At 42.8% G+C, this 17,780-nt stretch overlaps 1 protein-coding gene across 1 annotated transcript in view; it reads right to left on the reverse strand.

Moving 5' to 3' along the window:
• LOC108700132 (X-linked interleukin-1 receptor accessory protein-like 2) overlaps positions 1–17,780 on the reverse strand; it is a 470,858-nt gene that overhangs the window by 35,119 nt on the left and 417,959 nt on the right. The window contains exon 7 of the mRNA XM_018233033.2: positions 7,968–8,097. Within this exon, the coding sequence (XP_018088522.2) occupies positions 7,968–8,097 (130 nt within the window). The remainder of the gene's footprint in view (positions 1–7,967; positions 8,098–17,780) is intronic.

Here is a 17,780-nt window from a genome sequence, read left to right on the forward strand (position 1 = left end):
TGCCTCCAGGAAACCCACTTAACAGGCCAAAAAGTCCTATCGCTGAAAAGGGCGTGGGTCGCTCAGGCGTACCACGCTACCTTTTCCACTCATGCGAGAGGGGTCTCCATTCTAGTCAGGAAGGGCCTTCATTTTTCGCTTCATCACATTCATGTGGACCACTATGGTAGATATCTTATCATGCACTGTACTATATACTCCTTTGAATTTATCTTGATCAATCTATATGTACCCCCTCCCTTCACAACGGAACTTCTGGATACGGTAATGCGGAGGGTGGCAGCTCTTCCATTGGTCCCTCAGTGCTGGGTGGGTGATTTCAATAGTGGCATGACCCCTGTGTTGGATAGGCTTAATTCAGCTGATACCAAACCAACTAAATTGAAGGCCTGGTCGGACTCAATGGGGCTTCAGGATATCTGGAGGGCCAGACATCCTGGGACTAAAGTTTTTTCCTGTCATTCCGCCTCACACCAAACTCTTTCGAGAATAGATATGGCTCTGATGTCCTCCGAGATGGCTAACAAAATTGGGCACATTCAGTATGGTGCCAGGTCCATTTCCGACCATTCTCCCTTAATTGTCACTATACAACCTTATGCAGGGTCCGGGGATAGAAGGTGGAGGCTCAGCCCTTTGTGGCTCACACAAAAAGAGGTGGCGGAGAAAGTTTGCGAGACGGCAGAAACTTATTGGGATGAAAATCAGGGTTCAGCCTCCCCTTCTATGCTATGGGATGCGTTTAAGGCGGTCTCGAGGGGTGCCCTGATTCAATCCATTAGTAGAGTGAGGACTGAGGCCAAACGGGAGGTTCAGCAGGCATCTTGGGAGTTGGAGGCGGCGGAATTGGCGTATGTTGAGGCCCCCTCCCCTGACCTACATAATGGCTTGATGCAGGCCCACACTAAACTGCAATGTAAAATGACAGCTGTTACCCAGAAAAAGCTACTATATGCCTCCCGGAGGGGGTTTGAGCAAGGTGACAAGTCAGGCAAACTGTTAGCCTATCTGTCCAGAGTTACTAATCCGCAAACAATCATTCATAGGGTAATATCTGCTACCGGGGATCCGATTACGGATCCGCGTGAAGTAGCAGACGTATTTGCTGAGTACTTTACCAATCTCTATTGTTCCCAGGTGTCTTACACTGAGGCCCAGCTAACAGACTTTTTATTGGATATTCCCCTGCCTACTTTACACCCTTCATATGTAGCTTTACTTGACAGTCCTATTACACCAGGTGAAGTCCGTGCAGCTATAGCCTCTATGACTCCTGCCAAGGCCCCGGGTCCAGATGGGCTACCCCTGGAGTGGTACCGTACCTTGGGGGAGAAAACACCGGCCACACTCTGTGAAATTCTGAATCAGGCCAACCAAGCCAGTACACTCCCGCCCTCCTTTGCTAATGCGCTTATTGTTTTGATCCATAAGGAAGGGAAAGATCCGGAGCAATGCGGTTCATACCGTCCCATCTCCTTAATAAATGTAGATGCCAAAATCCTGGCAAAGGTGCTGGCGGTCAGATTGCAACAGGTTATTACTCAGTTAATTGAACCTGACCAGACCGGTTTTATGCCCAAGAGGTCCACAGATGTTAATTTAAGACGGCTTTATTATAATTTGCAGGTCCCTCATGACAACCTGGGATCCAGGGTGGTAGTTTCTTTAGACTCCGAAAAGGCATTTGATTCTATTGAATGGCCATACTTGTGGGCAGTGTTGGAGTCCTTTGGTTTTGGTAAACAATTTATTAAGTGGATCAAGTTGCTTTACAGTCATCCCATGGCTCAGGTCTTAGTGAATGGCTTTATCACTCCGTCCTTTCCTCTGGGCAGGGGGACGCGACAGGGCTGCCCCCTGTCGCCCCTCCTATTTGCTTTGGCGATAGAGCCACTGGCCACTCAATTTCGTATTTCCACTAATCTCACTGGTCTTAAGTATGGCCGAATAGAGGAAAGAATCTCACTATATGCTGACGATGTATTAATTTATTTGGCGGACCCTGGTCCCTCTCTAACGGAAGTGTTAAGCATCTTTGCCCGATTTACAATCTATGCCGGCCTCCATATAAATTGGACTAAGTCTGTGATCTTTCCACTGGACCCGGATTTAGACCCCCAGCTAGCGGCTGACTCCCGCCTTAAGTGGGTTGATTCATTTAAATATTTGGGGATCACCATCCATCTGGATCCAAAACAATTTGTGCCCTTGAACATTTTTCCCATTAATCATCAACTGGCCACGGTATTACAGGCTTGGGGTAATCTCCCTTTAACACTCTGGGGCAGGAGCAATATTGTGATGATGGTCTATCTACCCAAGTACTTATATCTATTTCATAACTCCCCAACGGTTATACCCAAACAAACCTGTAAGGCCATACAGGCTCTGATTACCCCTTTTCTTTGGTGTAACAAAGCTCCTAGAATTTCGTCACTCAAGCTGATGGCCACGTCTATGAATGGAGGATTGAATCTCCCTAGTTTTCATGACTACTATATAGCTAGCCAACTTAGTTATATTAACTGGTGGTTAACGCAAGATTTGAGTAATCCTAATGTACCTCTACAGGCCCGTCTAGTGGGATCCCTAGAAGCCCTTCGTAATTGCATCCTCAGGAAGCCGAGGGACTCGCCTACACTGCCCCCTTGCATGGTAGCCCCCCGTGCGGCTTGGTTGGTTGCTCTGAGAACACTCAAAATGCCATCCCCTATCCTGTCCCCACGGCTGCCTCTCTGGAGGAATTCACACCTCCAGCACTTCCTTCCATCAGAGGCCATGTGGTTCTGGGCCCAGCATAATGTCAAATACCTGGGGGACATTGTGTGTGATGGGAGGTTCATGGATATGGTTCCGTTGAGGGATCAGATGGGCGTTCCAGACCTTCCTATGTACCGTTATTTGCAGCTGAGGCATATGTTTAGGGCACAATTCGGGTCTGGGGAATTGGTCTTGGGGGATCCTCCCCTTCTGGTCCAACTGAGGAAGGAGGACCCAGTTAAAATGGTTTCCAGGCTCTATGCCTGTCTGCAATCCTCCAAGTCCCCCCCGTTCCGCTCCCTTTTCAGTCAGTGGCAGGCTGATATTCCCAGTTTGACTGAAGAGCACTGGGAGGAAGTAACGGATAGGCTTTACCAATTCCTAATAAGCACCAGGGACAGACTTATTCAGTACAAATTCTTAATGCGGATTTACTTGACCCCGAATAGACTTCATCGAATGGGGAAAATACCCCTTCCATTGTGTAAAAGGTGTGGGGATAATGATGGCTCTCTCTGGCATATGATCTGGACGTGCCCTATAATAGCTAGATACTGGGCTAAGGTGGTAGGCTATATTGTTGATACGCTGCAGTTACCCCCTCTAAAGTCACCGGAAATTTGCCTCCTGGGTCTGTTAGACGATATGATACCAGCCAATAATACCAGGGTTCTCGTGAGGACATTGCTATTTTATGCTAAAAAGGTACTTGTACTGCATTGGATGGCCCCTGCTCCTCCCAAGAAAGCGATCTGGTTTGCTTATGTTAATAAGATGCTGCCTCTAATAAAGTTGACCTACGAGGCTAGAGGGCAACCCGACAAATTTGATAGGATATGGGGTGTCTGGATGGAGACACATATGTTAACTTTGCCATAACTGTGTGGTCCTTATATTGCTGTGCTTTGTCAGACTGTGAAGTTAAGACTGCTGCTGTATTATTATTTTATTTTCTTGCTTTCTTGTATCTGTTCCCCCTTCCCTTCCTTTCTGTATCCCCCCCCCTTTTTTTGAAAATTCAATAAAAAGAACACCTGTTAAAATCGTTAGATTCGAAGGATTTTATCGTTCGATCGAACAATTTTTACTTTGATCGATCAAAGGATTTGTGCTAAATCCTTCAAATTCGATATTCGAATTCGAAGGATTTAAATTCGATTGTCGAATATGAGGGTTTAATAACCCTCGATATTCGACCTTTGATAAATGTGCCCCCTAGTGTTAATGTGTGTAAGGGTAACTGTTTTTAAAAAGGTCTGACAAACAGTTGTGTTTGTGAATTATAGTGACTATAATGAACTTTTGAATAACTGTGTCACTACATTTCTTATTCAGTCTTATAGGTACAGGTTGGCTGTGGGTTTTGCCTTCAACCATTCTCTCAGTTCCTTGTCCTGCTGCTCAATTGAATTCCCCACCTATCCATGTCCTCACTCTATTCATTGTCCTCTTTTACCCTTTCCATTCTCATTCTGCTGAGTTACCCCCACACTCACCTCTCCATCTCTAATAACTCTCTGCCTCACTATATTCACTCGCCTCGTTTACCCTTTCCCTTCTTATTCTGCTGAGTTACCCCCACACTCACCTCTCCGTCTCTAATAACTCTCTGCCTCACTATATTCACTCGCCTCGTTTACCCTTTCCCTTCTTATTCTGCTGAGTTACCCCCACACTCACCTCTCCATCTCTAATAACTCTCTGCCTCACTATATTCACTCGCCTCGTTTACCCTTTCCCTTCTCATTCTGCTGAGTTACCCCCACAATCACCTCTCCGTCTCGAATAACTTTCTGCTGCACTCTATTCACTCTCCTCTTTTACCCTTTCCCTTCTTATTCTGCTGAGTTACCTCCACACTCACCTCTAAAAAGCAGCTTTCCCCCAGACTGAAATGTATGAATGTATAAACATAGATTCTATACCAATGACATTTTGCACAACCTCCCTGCTTACTCTACCGTATGTACAGTACAACCCACATTTTACATTTTTCAGAGGACAAGAAAAAATGGTGTAAAATAAGGGAAATGTATTATGCATTATATATTGGTGGTACCACAAAAATTGTATAACATATGGAAAAACGTATGAGAGTATGTAAAATGGAAGCTTCACTATATGTATCCACCTGTAACTAGAACTCTAGAGGGAATAACATTCTACAAACCGCTGGCTAGTAATAGTGCTAAGAAAGTAGAAAAGACTAAGTGCTGTCCTGGCAAACAAGGAGGTTGTGTCACTAATAGAAGTCACTATATAGTTACTACTTTTCTATTTATAGAAAAGCTGTTGTTAGGTTTGTGTGGAAACCAAAATATGGGTACAAGTAATTTGTGTAATATGTTTTCTTCCTTGCCCCCCGACCAGGAAAGTTTTCTGAGGACACCCATGCTAATCATCCTTGTTTCATCTCAAATTTTAAAACAAAAACATATCTATAATTTTGCAGTAGGTCTGAAACATACCAGTTGCCATTAACCAGAGAATAAACAGAAGAATAACTATTCTTAAAGTTAACTTTATTTTGGCCACTGGCTATTTGCTATTAATAAGCATTTAGCTAGTTAGTGGTTTTTATAATCATTTGTTTATATTTGGTATATGTGTGACTTACTTTTTTTTTTATATATATATAAAGTCAGCTTCTGTTTTTCCCTTAACACTGCTTTCAGCTATCAATTTCCCCTAAAAGTACACATTTTTCCTTACAGCTAAATGGGTTTAACATCAGTAGTCCATGAAAGATATAGTAAGCATCCTGATTATGCTGACAGCTTTGCCCAAGTGAAAACACATTTGCTATTGATAGGGTGATTTGCAATGTCAGATATGTACAACCATTTAAATTAATCACTAGCATTTGGAAAGCAATTGTATTAGCAAAGCACATATTTGCTATTGAACTTGACAGTTCTGAGATGAAATTACACTTTTGTATAATAAAATGGTCTTTTTTATTCCCCAAAAAGGATCATTTGCTTACCACCATTTGTTGAAATGTAACAAACAGCTTTGTTGTGTTAGCGACAATATGAACTAAAATGGTGCACATTATATAAAAATGTTTGTACTTTGTATCCATTTTGTTTCCAATACAGCAAAAATATTTGCAGAATTATTCTTTATTTATTTCTTGTAGAGTAGAAAATTATGTTTAGTACTAATTATTTTTCTGTTATGATATCCCATAGCAGCTCTGCCATAGTAGTACCTATGTTTAAGTACCAAACCTATAATATAAGGTGTATACAGTACCTATATACAAGTGGTATACTTCATAGTTCCTCATGCTCCAAAGGATGTCTTCCTCTTAGTCCTCATTAAAAAGTGTTGTTTGCTACTTTCCCTCTTACCCTTACTTCAGTGGTTTTCAAACATTTTGTTAAGAGCTCATATTTTGTGTCTAACATATAATCAGTGCTTAAAGTGGACCTGTCACCCAGACACAAAAATCTGTATAATAAAAGTCCTTTTCAAATTAAACATGAAATCCAATTTCTATTTTTTATTAAAGCATTCATGGCCGTTGTAAGCTCATTTAAAAATCTCAGCTGTCAATCAAATCTTGTCTGCCCCTCCTCTATGCCATGGGCATAGAGGCGGGGCAGGCAATTACTTTCACTTTCCATTCAGCACTTCCTAGATGTCACTGCTCTCCCCACATTCCCCTGTTCTCTTTAACATTTAATTGTGTAGCCAGTGCATAAAAATGGACATCGGGTCCCCCATTCTGGTGCACAAACAAGATTCTGAGATGATGCAAGGCTTGTCTTAATAACAGTGTCCACAAAATGGCTCCTGCCTGCTTGCTATAATTATGAGTTCCCAGACTGAAGGAAACAAGATTCAAATAATTTATACAGTGTAATTAAAGTTCATTTTGCTTGACTAATGTGATAAAATAGGATTCTAAATAATTTTTTTGGGTGACGGGTCCCCTTTAACTCAAATCAAGGATACACAAATACCAACTTTGTAGTTTCTCATACAGTCTCTAGCCTATAACCTATGTCCTGTGAAAGAGAAATTTCTCAACTGACCCAGTATTAGTGTGACTAGTTCCTGTTCCTAGTTCATATAAGGTAAGTGGAGGAAGCACAACATGGGAGCACATGACTCTTTGGTCTCCAAAAAATACCAAGATGAGATGGATAAGCCAGTTTAGCAAGAGCTTTATTTTGCCTCACCTAGGAGTAATAGTGTGGAGTTAGTACTGATATGGCACCTGTTATCCAGAATGCTTGGGACCTGGGGTTTTCTGGATAAGGAATCTTTCTATAATTTAAGTCTCCTAAAAACAATTTAAACATTAATTAAACCCAATAGGATTGTTTTCGTTAAGCATTAAGTACATCTGTACTGTTTTATTTTAACAGTGAAAAATTAAAAAATTTGGAAAAATTGGAATTATTTTATTAAAATGGAGTCTATGGGAGATGGCCATCCTATAATTCAGAACTTTCTGGATAATGGGTTTCTGAATAACGGCTCCTATACCTGTACATCTCAGGGTATACCCATGTAATGTAGATACCACAGTTGAAAGGGGACACAGGCTGACTTTCATCCCTGAGAGCTTTACACTGGAGGATACCCATTTCCTGAGTGATGAAAATATTTATTCACATTTTTTATCACATTTTTCCTGAATAAACATGTTTAAGCCTCTGAAACTGCATTAAATTAAACACTTGCCTTAATAGCATCCTCACGTTCAGTGCATTGGAATCCTGTCAGAGTCTGTGGATGCCCATTCTAGGACCTTGGGTCAATAGACTTTATAGTAACCAAGGCAATAATATGTTATTTAATGAGCAGCTCTACTTTCCTAAATGAGATCAGTGGGGTTAGCACCCTTGTGGTGGAAAGGCTGCCAGCATAGAGACACGAGTGGGTGAACTCAGGATGGGGAAAGTGCCGAGGGGCAAGAGCCATGAGGTCGATTGTACTGGGGAAAGGATCACCAAGACTATTCCCCTTTGTACTATCCCCCTTTGAGGGAATCTACTTTATACAGTGATTCAAGAAGTATCTAAGGTAATATTGCACCTCGCTGGATGTTGTCCCTTAAACACTGGGTTTCAACATGTTTTGGCTACATAAACTTGATGTACTGTGCTAAAATACATTTCTCCTGCTTGCCTACAATCTCACATAATATTTTCCAGACACAAAAAGAATGATTATGGCATGATTAATTTTACCTAATTACTCCTTCTTTAATATGATTTTCCAGTTCTTCAATAAATTTCTCTCCCCTCATCCAGTAGATCATGGGTCCAGACTCCCCACTAAAGCCAAAAAATGCTCTGCAAAATACACTGAGTGGGCTGCCTAGTAATAAAACAAAAGAAAAGAAGTTAAATATCTGTAGAACATACATCATAAATCAATTATTTAAAAAAAAAAACATTTTTTACATATATAGTAGGTATACATACATGAAGATCAAACTCTATATAGACAATTTTATAAAAAAAAAGTGTGGCTTATGTTTGGCTAAGAAAATAAGTGACAAATATTGATATAAATATATATGTATCCCAAAAGGTTACAAATATATATAAAATTATTTATGCCAGTTTCCATACTGGCATCTGTTTGTCTGAGAAAATGAGCAATAGCTACTTATATAAAAATGATTGCTGTATATTCAACCCTTTTTGTTTGTGTGCTACAAAGATTCAATCATGCCACACCACAAGTTTCCCATAACCTCAACATAGCTGGAAAAGAAACCTAAAAATCAGTGTGTTGGCATATTGGTAACTTTTTTACCGACTGCCTTGCAAGAGGTGCAAGGTTTGAAGCTTTATTTTTTACCATAAAAAGTTGATGGAAGTGAATCAAAAACTACATGGAAAGCCCTGCATTGCCAACTCTCAACCATCAAGCACCAGAGGAATTGTATTCCATATGAACATCTGCAGCTGATCCTCTTTATCAGCTGTTCCGAAGGCCCATGAGATTATGTAACACAGATTTGAGCTATCTCAGTACCACTCTGGGTGGACAATGTACCCCCTTCAGTGCCAGCACCACATATGAAACATCAGCCAACAGTCCACATAAATCTAAACCAATCCAACTGGGATGCCCAATATGTTCTAAACAGAAACTCCAAGATATTGAAAGATATTCATATATGTGACATTAGCTACAGTATACTGGATCTTTAACAAGAAATTTAAAGTAATTTGAAGAGCATGTGGTGCAAATGGAAGACTAAGGAAATAAGACAGTAAACACCAATAAGGATCTATAAGAAACAAGTGCAGCTTTGGAAATGCAACTAAAGACATTATCAGTTTGAACACACTATAATTTAATGTTCAGAGAAATAGCAGAGACCAATAAATGGTATGGGTTGGTTCCCTCTGTCTAGAGTCAGCAATACTGTATATACTGATTAATAAGGTACATAGGCTTCCTAAGACAAAATCTCAATATGCCTCAATGTCTAGTGCTTAGTACCACTGTAATCACATTAAAAATAGGTGCACTGCACTGCCCAGATTACTACCGACTTCCCAGAGAGGTTGAACTATTTTATTGTATACTTAATTATTGACTTTTCCAGCAATTCACCCTCACAAAAAAGTGGGCAAAATATTAAATTCCTATTTAAAAATGGGATTCAGAGAAGAAAGGATCCTTAGTAAACAGATATTAAGACATATATGATTGAAAGCAATGGGAAACCTAATGAAGTTGAGCTTAATACTCAACAAATAACAAAAAAATAACAAAAATGCAAAAAATTTTTTATTGCACCTGAAGTAACAATCCTGTGCTAGCACCATGTTCTGATTTTCAGTTGGGCTAGTTTAACAGGCTGTTAAACTATAACTACATTTTAAGGCAAAATGGGAGTTTAAAAAAAATCCTGTGCTAGCACCATGTTCCAATTTTTAGTTGGGCTTACTTTGGTGCATGATGTTTAGGCACAAGGTGCAATACACTTTGGTACAAGCCAACCATGCCTTGAGTTCCTGTAGTTGTAGGTACTTGGCTCCCTTTGCGTGCTGCAGGGCAATAGGCTCTCATTTCCATGCCAATTGAATCACACAAAATTGAAACTGAGTTTTGTCTCTTCTATCAGGCACAATCACACTGGAATTCTGGGACAAATGTTGAATTGTTGGGGTAAATTCAGTAAATTTTTTTTACAAGTTGTATTACTTAAGTAAATTGAGTTTGTAGCAGAGTATCAGTGACTCTTGTTTTTGGTGAGTTATGATGCATGTCAGGTTGGTGGCTGGGTTCCTTGCACCATATGTCACTGTACGGATGAGCACAGCCATGCTGCTTTATGTATGCATCATGATGCAGGCATTGGCATGATTTTGCCTGTGTATTAGTGGTGGGGTTTTTAAAAGCCTAAGCCTGGTTCCAGTGGGAAATATTTTTCAGCCTTCTCAGTAGAGATGTCGCGAACTGTTCGCCGGCGAACTTGTTCGCGCGAACATCGGGTGTTCGTGCTCGCCGGAAGTTCGCGAACGTCGCGCGACGATCGCCATTTTGGGTTCGCCATTGTTGGCGCTTTTTTTTGCCCTCTCACCCCAGACCAGCAGGTACATGGCAGCCAATCAGGAAGCTCTCCCCTGGACCACTCCCCTTCCCTATAAAAACCGAAGCCCTGCAGCGTTTTTTCACTCTGCCTGTGTGTGCTGAAGAGATAGTGTAGGGAGAGAGCTGCTGCCTGTTAGTGATTTCAGGGACAGTTGAAAGTTTGCTGGCTAGTAATCGTTTTGATACTGCTCTGTTATTGGAGGGACAGAAGTCTGCAGGGGTTTGAGGGACATTTAAAGCTTAGGTAGCTTTGCTGGCTAGTAATCTACCTTCTACTGCAGTGCTCTGTATGTAGCTGCAGTGGGCAGCTGTCCTGCTTCTGATCTCATCTGCTGACTGCTGCAATAACAGTAGTCCTTGTAAGGACTGCTTTTATTTATTTTTTTGTTGTTTTACTACTACTACTACTACTACTATAAGAGCCCAGTGCTATTAGTCTAGCAGTGTTGGGGAGTGGGACTGGTGTGCTAATCTGCTGCTCCTAGTAGTTCAGCAGCACCAACTTTAATTTTTTTTTTAATATTCATTTTTTTTTTATTTTACTTTTTTTTATTTTACTACCGCTGTAGTAGTGTATAAGTTGACCTTTTAGGCATTATTTGCCCTGTAGGCATTATTTGCACACTGTTTTCTTCAACCCGCCATCTAGCTGTGTGACCTTGTTCACATTCTGTCTAAATATCCATAATATTACCGTCTCCAGAAAAAACACCGGAGTGACTTTTTTCAAGCAGCCATAATATATTTTACGTAATCCGTATCCACCGCTGTAGTAGTGTATACGTTGACCTTGTAGGCATTATTTGCACACTGTTTTCTTCAACCCGCCATCTAGCTGTGTGAGCTTGTTCACATTCTGTCTAAATATCCATAATATTACCGTCTCCAGAAAAAACACCGGAGTGACTTTTTTCAAGCAGCCATAATATATTTTACGTAATCCGTATCCACCGCTGTAGTAGTGTATACGTTGACCTTGTAGGCATTATTTGCACACTGTTTTCTTCAACCCGCCATCTAGCTGTGTGAGCTTGTTCACATTTTGTCTAAATATTGATAATATTATCGTCTCTAGAAAAACCACTTGAGTTACTTTTTTTCAAGCAGCATTCATATATTTTACGTAATCCGTATCCACCGCTGTAGTAGTGTATACGTTGACCTTGTAGGCATTATTTGCACACTGTTTTCTTCAACCCGCCATCTAGCTGTGTGACCTTGTTCACATTCTGTCTAAATATCCATAATATTACCGTCTCCAGAAAAAACACCGGAGTGACTTTTTTCAAGCAGCCATAATATATTTTACGTAATCCGTATCCACCGCTGTAGTAGTGTATACGTTGACCTTGTAGGCATTATTTGCACACTGTTTTCTTCAACCCGCATCTAGCTGTGTGAGCTTGTTCACATTTTGTCTAAATATTGATAATATTATCGTCTCTAGAAAAACCACTTGAGTTACTTTTTTCAAGCAGCATTCATATATTTTACGTAATCCGTATCCACCGCTGTAGTAGTGTATACGTTGACCTTGTAGGCATTATTTGCACAGTGTTTCTTTCAACCCGCATCTAGCTGTGTGAGCTTGTTCACATTTTGTCTAAATATTGATAATATTATCGTCTCTAGAAAAACCACTTGAGTTACTTTTTTCAAGCAGCATTCATATATTTTACGTAATCCGTATCCCACCGCTGTAGTAGTGTATACGTTGACCTTGTAGGCATTATTTGCACAGTGTTTTCTTCAAACCCGCCATCTAGCTGTGTGGACCTTGTTCACATTTCTGTCTAAATATCCATAATATTACCGTCTCCAGAAAAACACCGGAGTGACTTTTTTCAAGCAGCCATAATATATTTTACGTAATCCGTATCCACCGCTGTAGTAGTGTATACGTTGAGCTTGTAGGCATTATTTGCACACTGTTTTCTTCAACCCGCCATCTAGCTGTGTGACCTTGTTCACATTCTGTCTAAATATCCATAATATTACCGTCTCCAGAAAAACACCGGAGTGACTTTTTTCAAGCAGCCATAATATATTTTACGTAATCCGTATCCACCGCTGTAGTAGTGTATACGTTGACCTTGTAGGCATTATTTGCACACTTTTACACAGTTAGGGACTGGAGCGCTCTAACCACCCGCCGTATCGTTAAGGTTAAATATTGGGACGTTCTTCTACTTCGCGATCTGCTAATACATTTAATCCAGTTTTGCTCACCGCTGTTTGAAATTGGCTCGGGTGCATATGCCCCGAGCCCTCCGCTTTAAATATCCCAATAGAGTAAATTAGTGGGTCACTCACCGCTCCTGTTCGGTGGTCCGGGTGCTGCGCCCCGAACCCTCAGCATGGGGGAGACATCAAGGTACAAATCAACACTTTGGCACGCACTCCACAGGACTCCAGGTAACGGTAAAAAGGATTTTTCTTTATTGCACAAACAAATATCCACCTAACGCGTTTCGTATGTTACCACACGTAATCATAGGCATATCAGTATGCCTATGATTACGTGTGGTAACATACGAAACGCGTTAGGTGGATATTTGTTTGTGCAATAAAGAAAAATCCTTTTTACCGTTACCTGGAGTCCTGTGGAGTGCGTGCCAAAGTGTTGATTTGTACCTTGATTATTTGCACACTGTTTTCTTCAACCCGCCATCTAGCTGTGTGACCTTGTTCACATTCTGTCTAAATATCCATAATATTACCGTCTCCAGAAAAAACACCGGAGTGACTTTTTTCAAGCAGCATTCATATATTTTACGTAATCCGTATCCACCGCTGTAGTAGTGTATACGTTGACCTTGTAGGCATTATTTGCACACTGTTTTCTTCAACCCGCCATCTAGCTGTGTGAGCTTGTTCACATTTTGTCTAAATATTGATAATATTATCGTCTCTAGAAAAACCACTTGAGTTACTTTTTTTCAAGCAGCATTCATATATTTTACGTAATCCGTATCCACCGCTGTAGTAGTGTATACGTTGACCTTGTAGGCATTATTTGCACAGTGTTTTCTTCAACCCGCCATCTAGCTGTGTGAGCTTGTTCACATTTTGTCTAAATATTGATAATATTATCGTCTCTCGAAAAACCACTTGAGTTACTTTTTTTCAAGCAGCATTCATATATTTTACGTAATCCGTATCCACCGCTGTAGTAGTGTATACGTTGACCTTGTAGGCATTATTTGCACACTGTTTTCTTCAACCCGCCATCTAGCTGTGTGTATTATCGTTTCCAGAAAAACCAACTGAGTTTTGTTGTTGTTGTTGTTTTTTTAAAAATAATGCCAGGCAAAGGCAGGCCGCCACGCAGAGGCTGTGCTAGGGGCCGTGCTGCTATGCAATCCTGTGGCCCTAGCAAATTGCCCAGTTTTAAAAAGCCAATGACCCTGAACTCCCAAAATGCTGAAGAGGTAGTTGACTGGCTTACACAGCACACCCCATCCTCTACCGTTTCTAACTTTACCACAACATCCTCCTCATCCTCCACTGCTATGGCCACCCACGTAACACTTCCTCCACCACCGGTGCCCTTCTTCACTGGGGTCAGAGGAGTTATTTTCCCATGAGTTTCTTGAACTGAGTAATGCGCAACCATTATTGCCAGAAGAAGATGAAGGAGATGAGGACCTTACACCAGATTTAATTCTGGAAGAGAACACGATAGAGATGGACATAATGAGTGATGAGGAGGAGGTCCCCGCTGCTGCTTCCTTCTGTGATGTGTCAGAAGAATTGATGCATCTGAGGAGAATGATGATGAGGAGATTGATGTTTTGTGGGTGCCTAGTAGAAGAGAGCAAGAGGAGGGTAGTTCAGATGGAGAGACGGAGAGTCAGAGAGGCAGTAGGAGAATAAGACTTAGAAGAAGCAGGGAGGACAGCCCGCAGGGATCAGTAGGGCAACAACATGTATCGGCACCTGTGTTCAGCCGGCCAACGCACCCGCCATTGCCGCCAATGCCGCCAACTTCTACTGTTACCGCCAGATCGCACACTTCCAAAAAGTCAGCAGTGTGGGATTTTTTTAATGTGTGTGCCTCTGACAAAAGCATTGTAATTTGCAATGAGTGCAGTCAGAAACTGAGCCTTGGTAAGCCCAACAGCCACATAGGTACAACTTCTATGCGAAGGCACATGAGCGGCAAGCACAAAGCACTTTGGGAGCAACACCTCAAAGGCAACAGGCAAACTAAAAGCCACACTCCTTCTGGTCCAGCATCTTACTGCTCTACCTCTGCTCTCCTTGACCCGTCTGAACCACCCTCCACTCCGCCTTCCACCTTGACCACCTGTTCCCATTCCCAGTCATCTGCCACCAGCCAAGTTTCTGTGAAGGCCATGTTTGAGCGTAAGAAGCCAATGTCTGACTGTCACCCCCTTGCCCGGCGTCTGACAGCTGGCTTGTCTGCACTCTTAGCCCGCCAGCTTTTACCATACCAGCTGGTGGACTCTGAGGCCTTCCGCAAATTTGTAGCAATTGGGACACCGCAGTGGAAGGTACCCAGCCGCAATTTTTTTTCTAAAAAGGGAATACCACACCTGTACCAACATGTGCAGAGCCAAGTTACCGCATCTCTGTCACTTAGTGTTGGGCCAAAGGTCCATATGACTACTGACGCATGGTCCTCCAAGCATGGTCAGGGCAGGTATGTCACCTACACTGCCCACTGGGTGAACTTGGTAATGGCTGGGAAGCAGGGAATGGGTAGCTCAACAACAACAGTGGAGTTGGTGTCACCGTCACGGATTGCACGCGGTTCTGCCACCACCTCTACTCCTCCATCGCTCTCTACCTCGTCTTCTTCTTCTTCTTACTCTGCTGCTGGGTCCTCCTTCTCCTCCTCCACACCTGTGCACCCCCAGCTCCCCCTAGGCTATTCGACGTGCCAGGTACGCCGTTGTCACGCTGTCTTGGGGATGACGTGCCTGGAAAGCAAAAACCATACCGGATCTGTACTCCTGTCATCTCTGCAGTCACAGGCCGATCGGTGGCTGACCCCACACCAACTGCAGATCGGAAAAGTGGTGTGTGACAATGGAAGCAATCTGTTGGCAGCGTTGAGACTAGGCAATTTAACACATGTGCCCTGCATGGCACATGTGTTAAATTTAATAGTCCAACGTTTTGTCTCCAAGTACCCAGGATTCCAGGACGTTCTCACCCAGTCCAGAAAGGTGTCGGCCCATTTCAGACGTTCCTACACAGCCATGGCACGCCTTGCTGACATTCAGCAGCGCTACAACATGCCAGTCAGGCTTTTGATTTCTGACAGCCAGACTCGCTGGAATTCAACGTTCCTTATGTTGGAACGTCTGCTGCAACAACAAAGGGCCGTCAACGAGTACCTTTTTGAACTGGGTGGTAGGACTGGATCTGCACAGCTGGGGATTTTTTTCCCCCGTTACTGGGTGCTTATGCGCGATGCCTGCAGGCTCATGCGACCTTTTGAAGAGGTGACAAATATGGTCAGTCGCACCGAAGGCACCATCAGCGACCTAATACCCTTCGCTTTATTCCTGGAGCGTGCCGTGCGACGAGTGACAGATGAGGCTGTAGACCAGCGTGACGAGGAGCTGGAAGCGCACGATTTCTGGTCGGAATCACCAGAACGAACCCAGGCACCTGCTGCAACGCAGGGAGAGGTGCCAGAAGTGGAGTCAGAGGAGGAAGGTGGCTTTGTGGAGGAGGAGGAGGAGGACCAACAGGAGCAGGCTTCCCAGGGGGCTAGTGGTGACCTTTTGGGGACCCCTGGTCTTGTACGTGGCTGGGGGGAGGAGACCGTGGATGATGCAGTCCTTGATAATGAGGAAGCGGAGATGGATAGCTCTGCATCCAACCTTGTGAGAATGGGGTCTTTCATGCTGTCATGCCTGTTGAAGGACCCCCGTATCAAGAGGCTTAAGGAGAAGGACCTGTACTGGGTCGCAACGCTACTAGACCCTCGGTACAAGCATAAAGTGTCAGAAATGTTACCAACATACCACAAGTCCGAAAAGATGCAGCATTTACAAACCAGCCTGCAAAACATGTTGTACAATGCTTTTAAGGGTGATGTCACTTCAGGAACTCATCAACATTCCAGGGGCAGAGGTGCCAGTAATCCTGCCACGAGCACACCTGCAAGGACAAAGCCCTTTGGCCAGTCTGTAACGTCAGACATGCAAATGTTTTTCTGTCCAAGGCAGCGCCACAACCCTTCTGGATCCACCCTCAAAGAACGCCTCGACCGGCAGGTAGCGGACTACCTGGCATTAACTGCAGATATCGACACTCTGAGGAGCGATGAACCCCTGGACTACTGGGTGCGCAGGCTTGATCTGTGGCCAGAGCTGTCACAATTTGCCATGAACCTCTTGTCTTGCCCAGCCTCAAGTGTGCTCTCAGAAAGGACCTTCAGTGCAGCAGGAGGGATTGTAACTGAGAAGAGAACTCGCCTAGGTCACAAAAGTGTCGATTACCTGACCTTTATTAAAATGAATGAGGGGTGGATCTCGGAGGGTTACTGCACGCCGGAAGACTTGTTCTGACTTCTATGCAGCTGTCCTTCTCTTCAAGCCTCATGACTCCACACACAGCTGTCCTTTAGTGTCCTCCTCCTCCCTCCGCCACCGTTACAAACTAGGGTGCAAACCCTACTGGTTTAATTTTTTCTGGCCTCTGTGCTTCAGTGGCTGCAACCAAAAAAACTGGGCAAACAATGTCTACAAGGTCAACGTATGGCAAAAAATGACTATTTTCAGCATTTATATGGCATATTTTTTCTGGCAACTGTGCTTCAGTGGCTGCGTCCAAAAAAATGCATATTTTCTGCATTTATATGGCATAATTTTTCTGGCCTCTGTGCTTCAGTGGCTGCAACCAAAAAAATGCATATTTTCAGCATTTATATGGCATAATTTTTCTGGCCTCTGTGCTTCAGTGGCTGCAACCAAAAAAATTTATATTTTCAGCATTTATATGGCATAATTTTTCTGGCCTCTGTGCTTCAGTGGCTGCAACCAAAAAAATGCATATTTTCAGCATTTATATGGCATAATTTTTCTGGCAACTGTGCTTCAGTGGCTGCGACCAAAAAAATGACTATTTTCAGCATTTATATGGCATATTTTTTCTGGCCTCTGTGCTTCAGTGGCTGCGGCCAAAAAAACTGGGCAAACAATGCCTACAAGGTCAACGACGTTGACCTTGTAGGCATTGTTTGCCCAGTTTTTTTGGCCGCAGCCACTGAAGCACAGAGGCCAGAAAAAATATGCCATATAAATGCTGAAAATAGTCATTTTTTGCCATACGTTGACTCAACGTATATGGCAAAAAATGACTATTTTCAGCATTTATATGGCATATTTTTTCTGGCAACTGTGCTTCAGTGACTGCGACCAAAAAAACTGGGCAAACAATGCCTACAAGGTCAACGTATGGCAAAA

This window comes from Xenopus laevis, chromosome 8S (assembly GCF_017654675.1).
Source record: "Xenopus laevis strain J_2021 chromosome 8S, Xenopus_laevis_v10.1, whole genome shotgun sequence".
Taxonomy (NCBI): Eukaryota; Metazoa; Chordata; class Amphibia; order Anura; family Pipidae; genus Xenopus; species Xenopus laevis.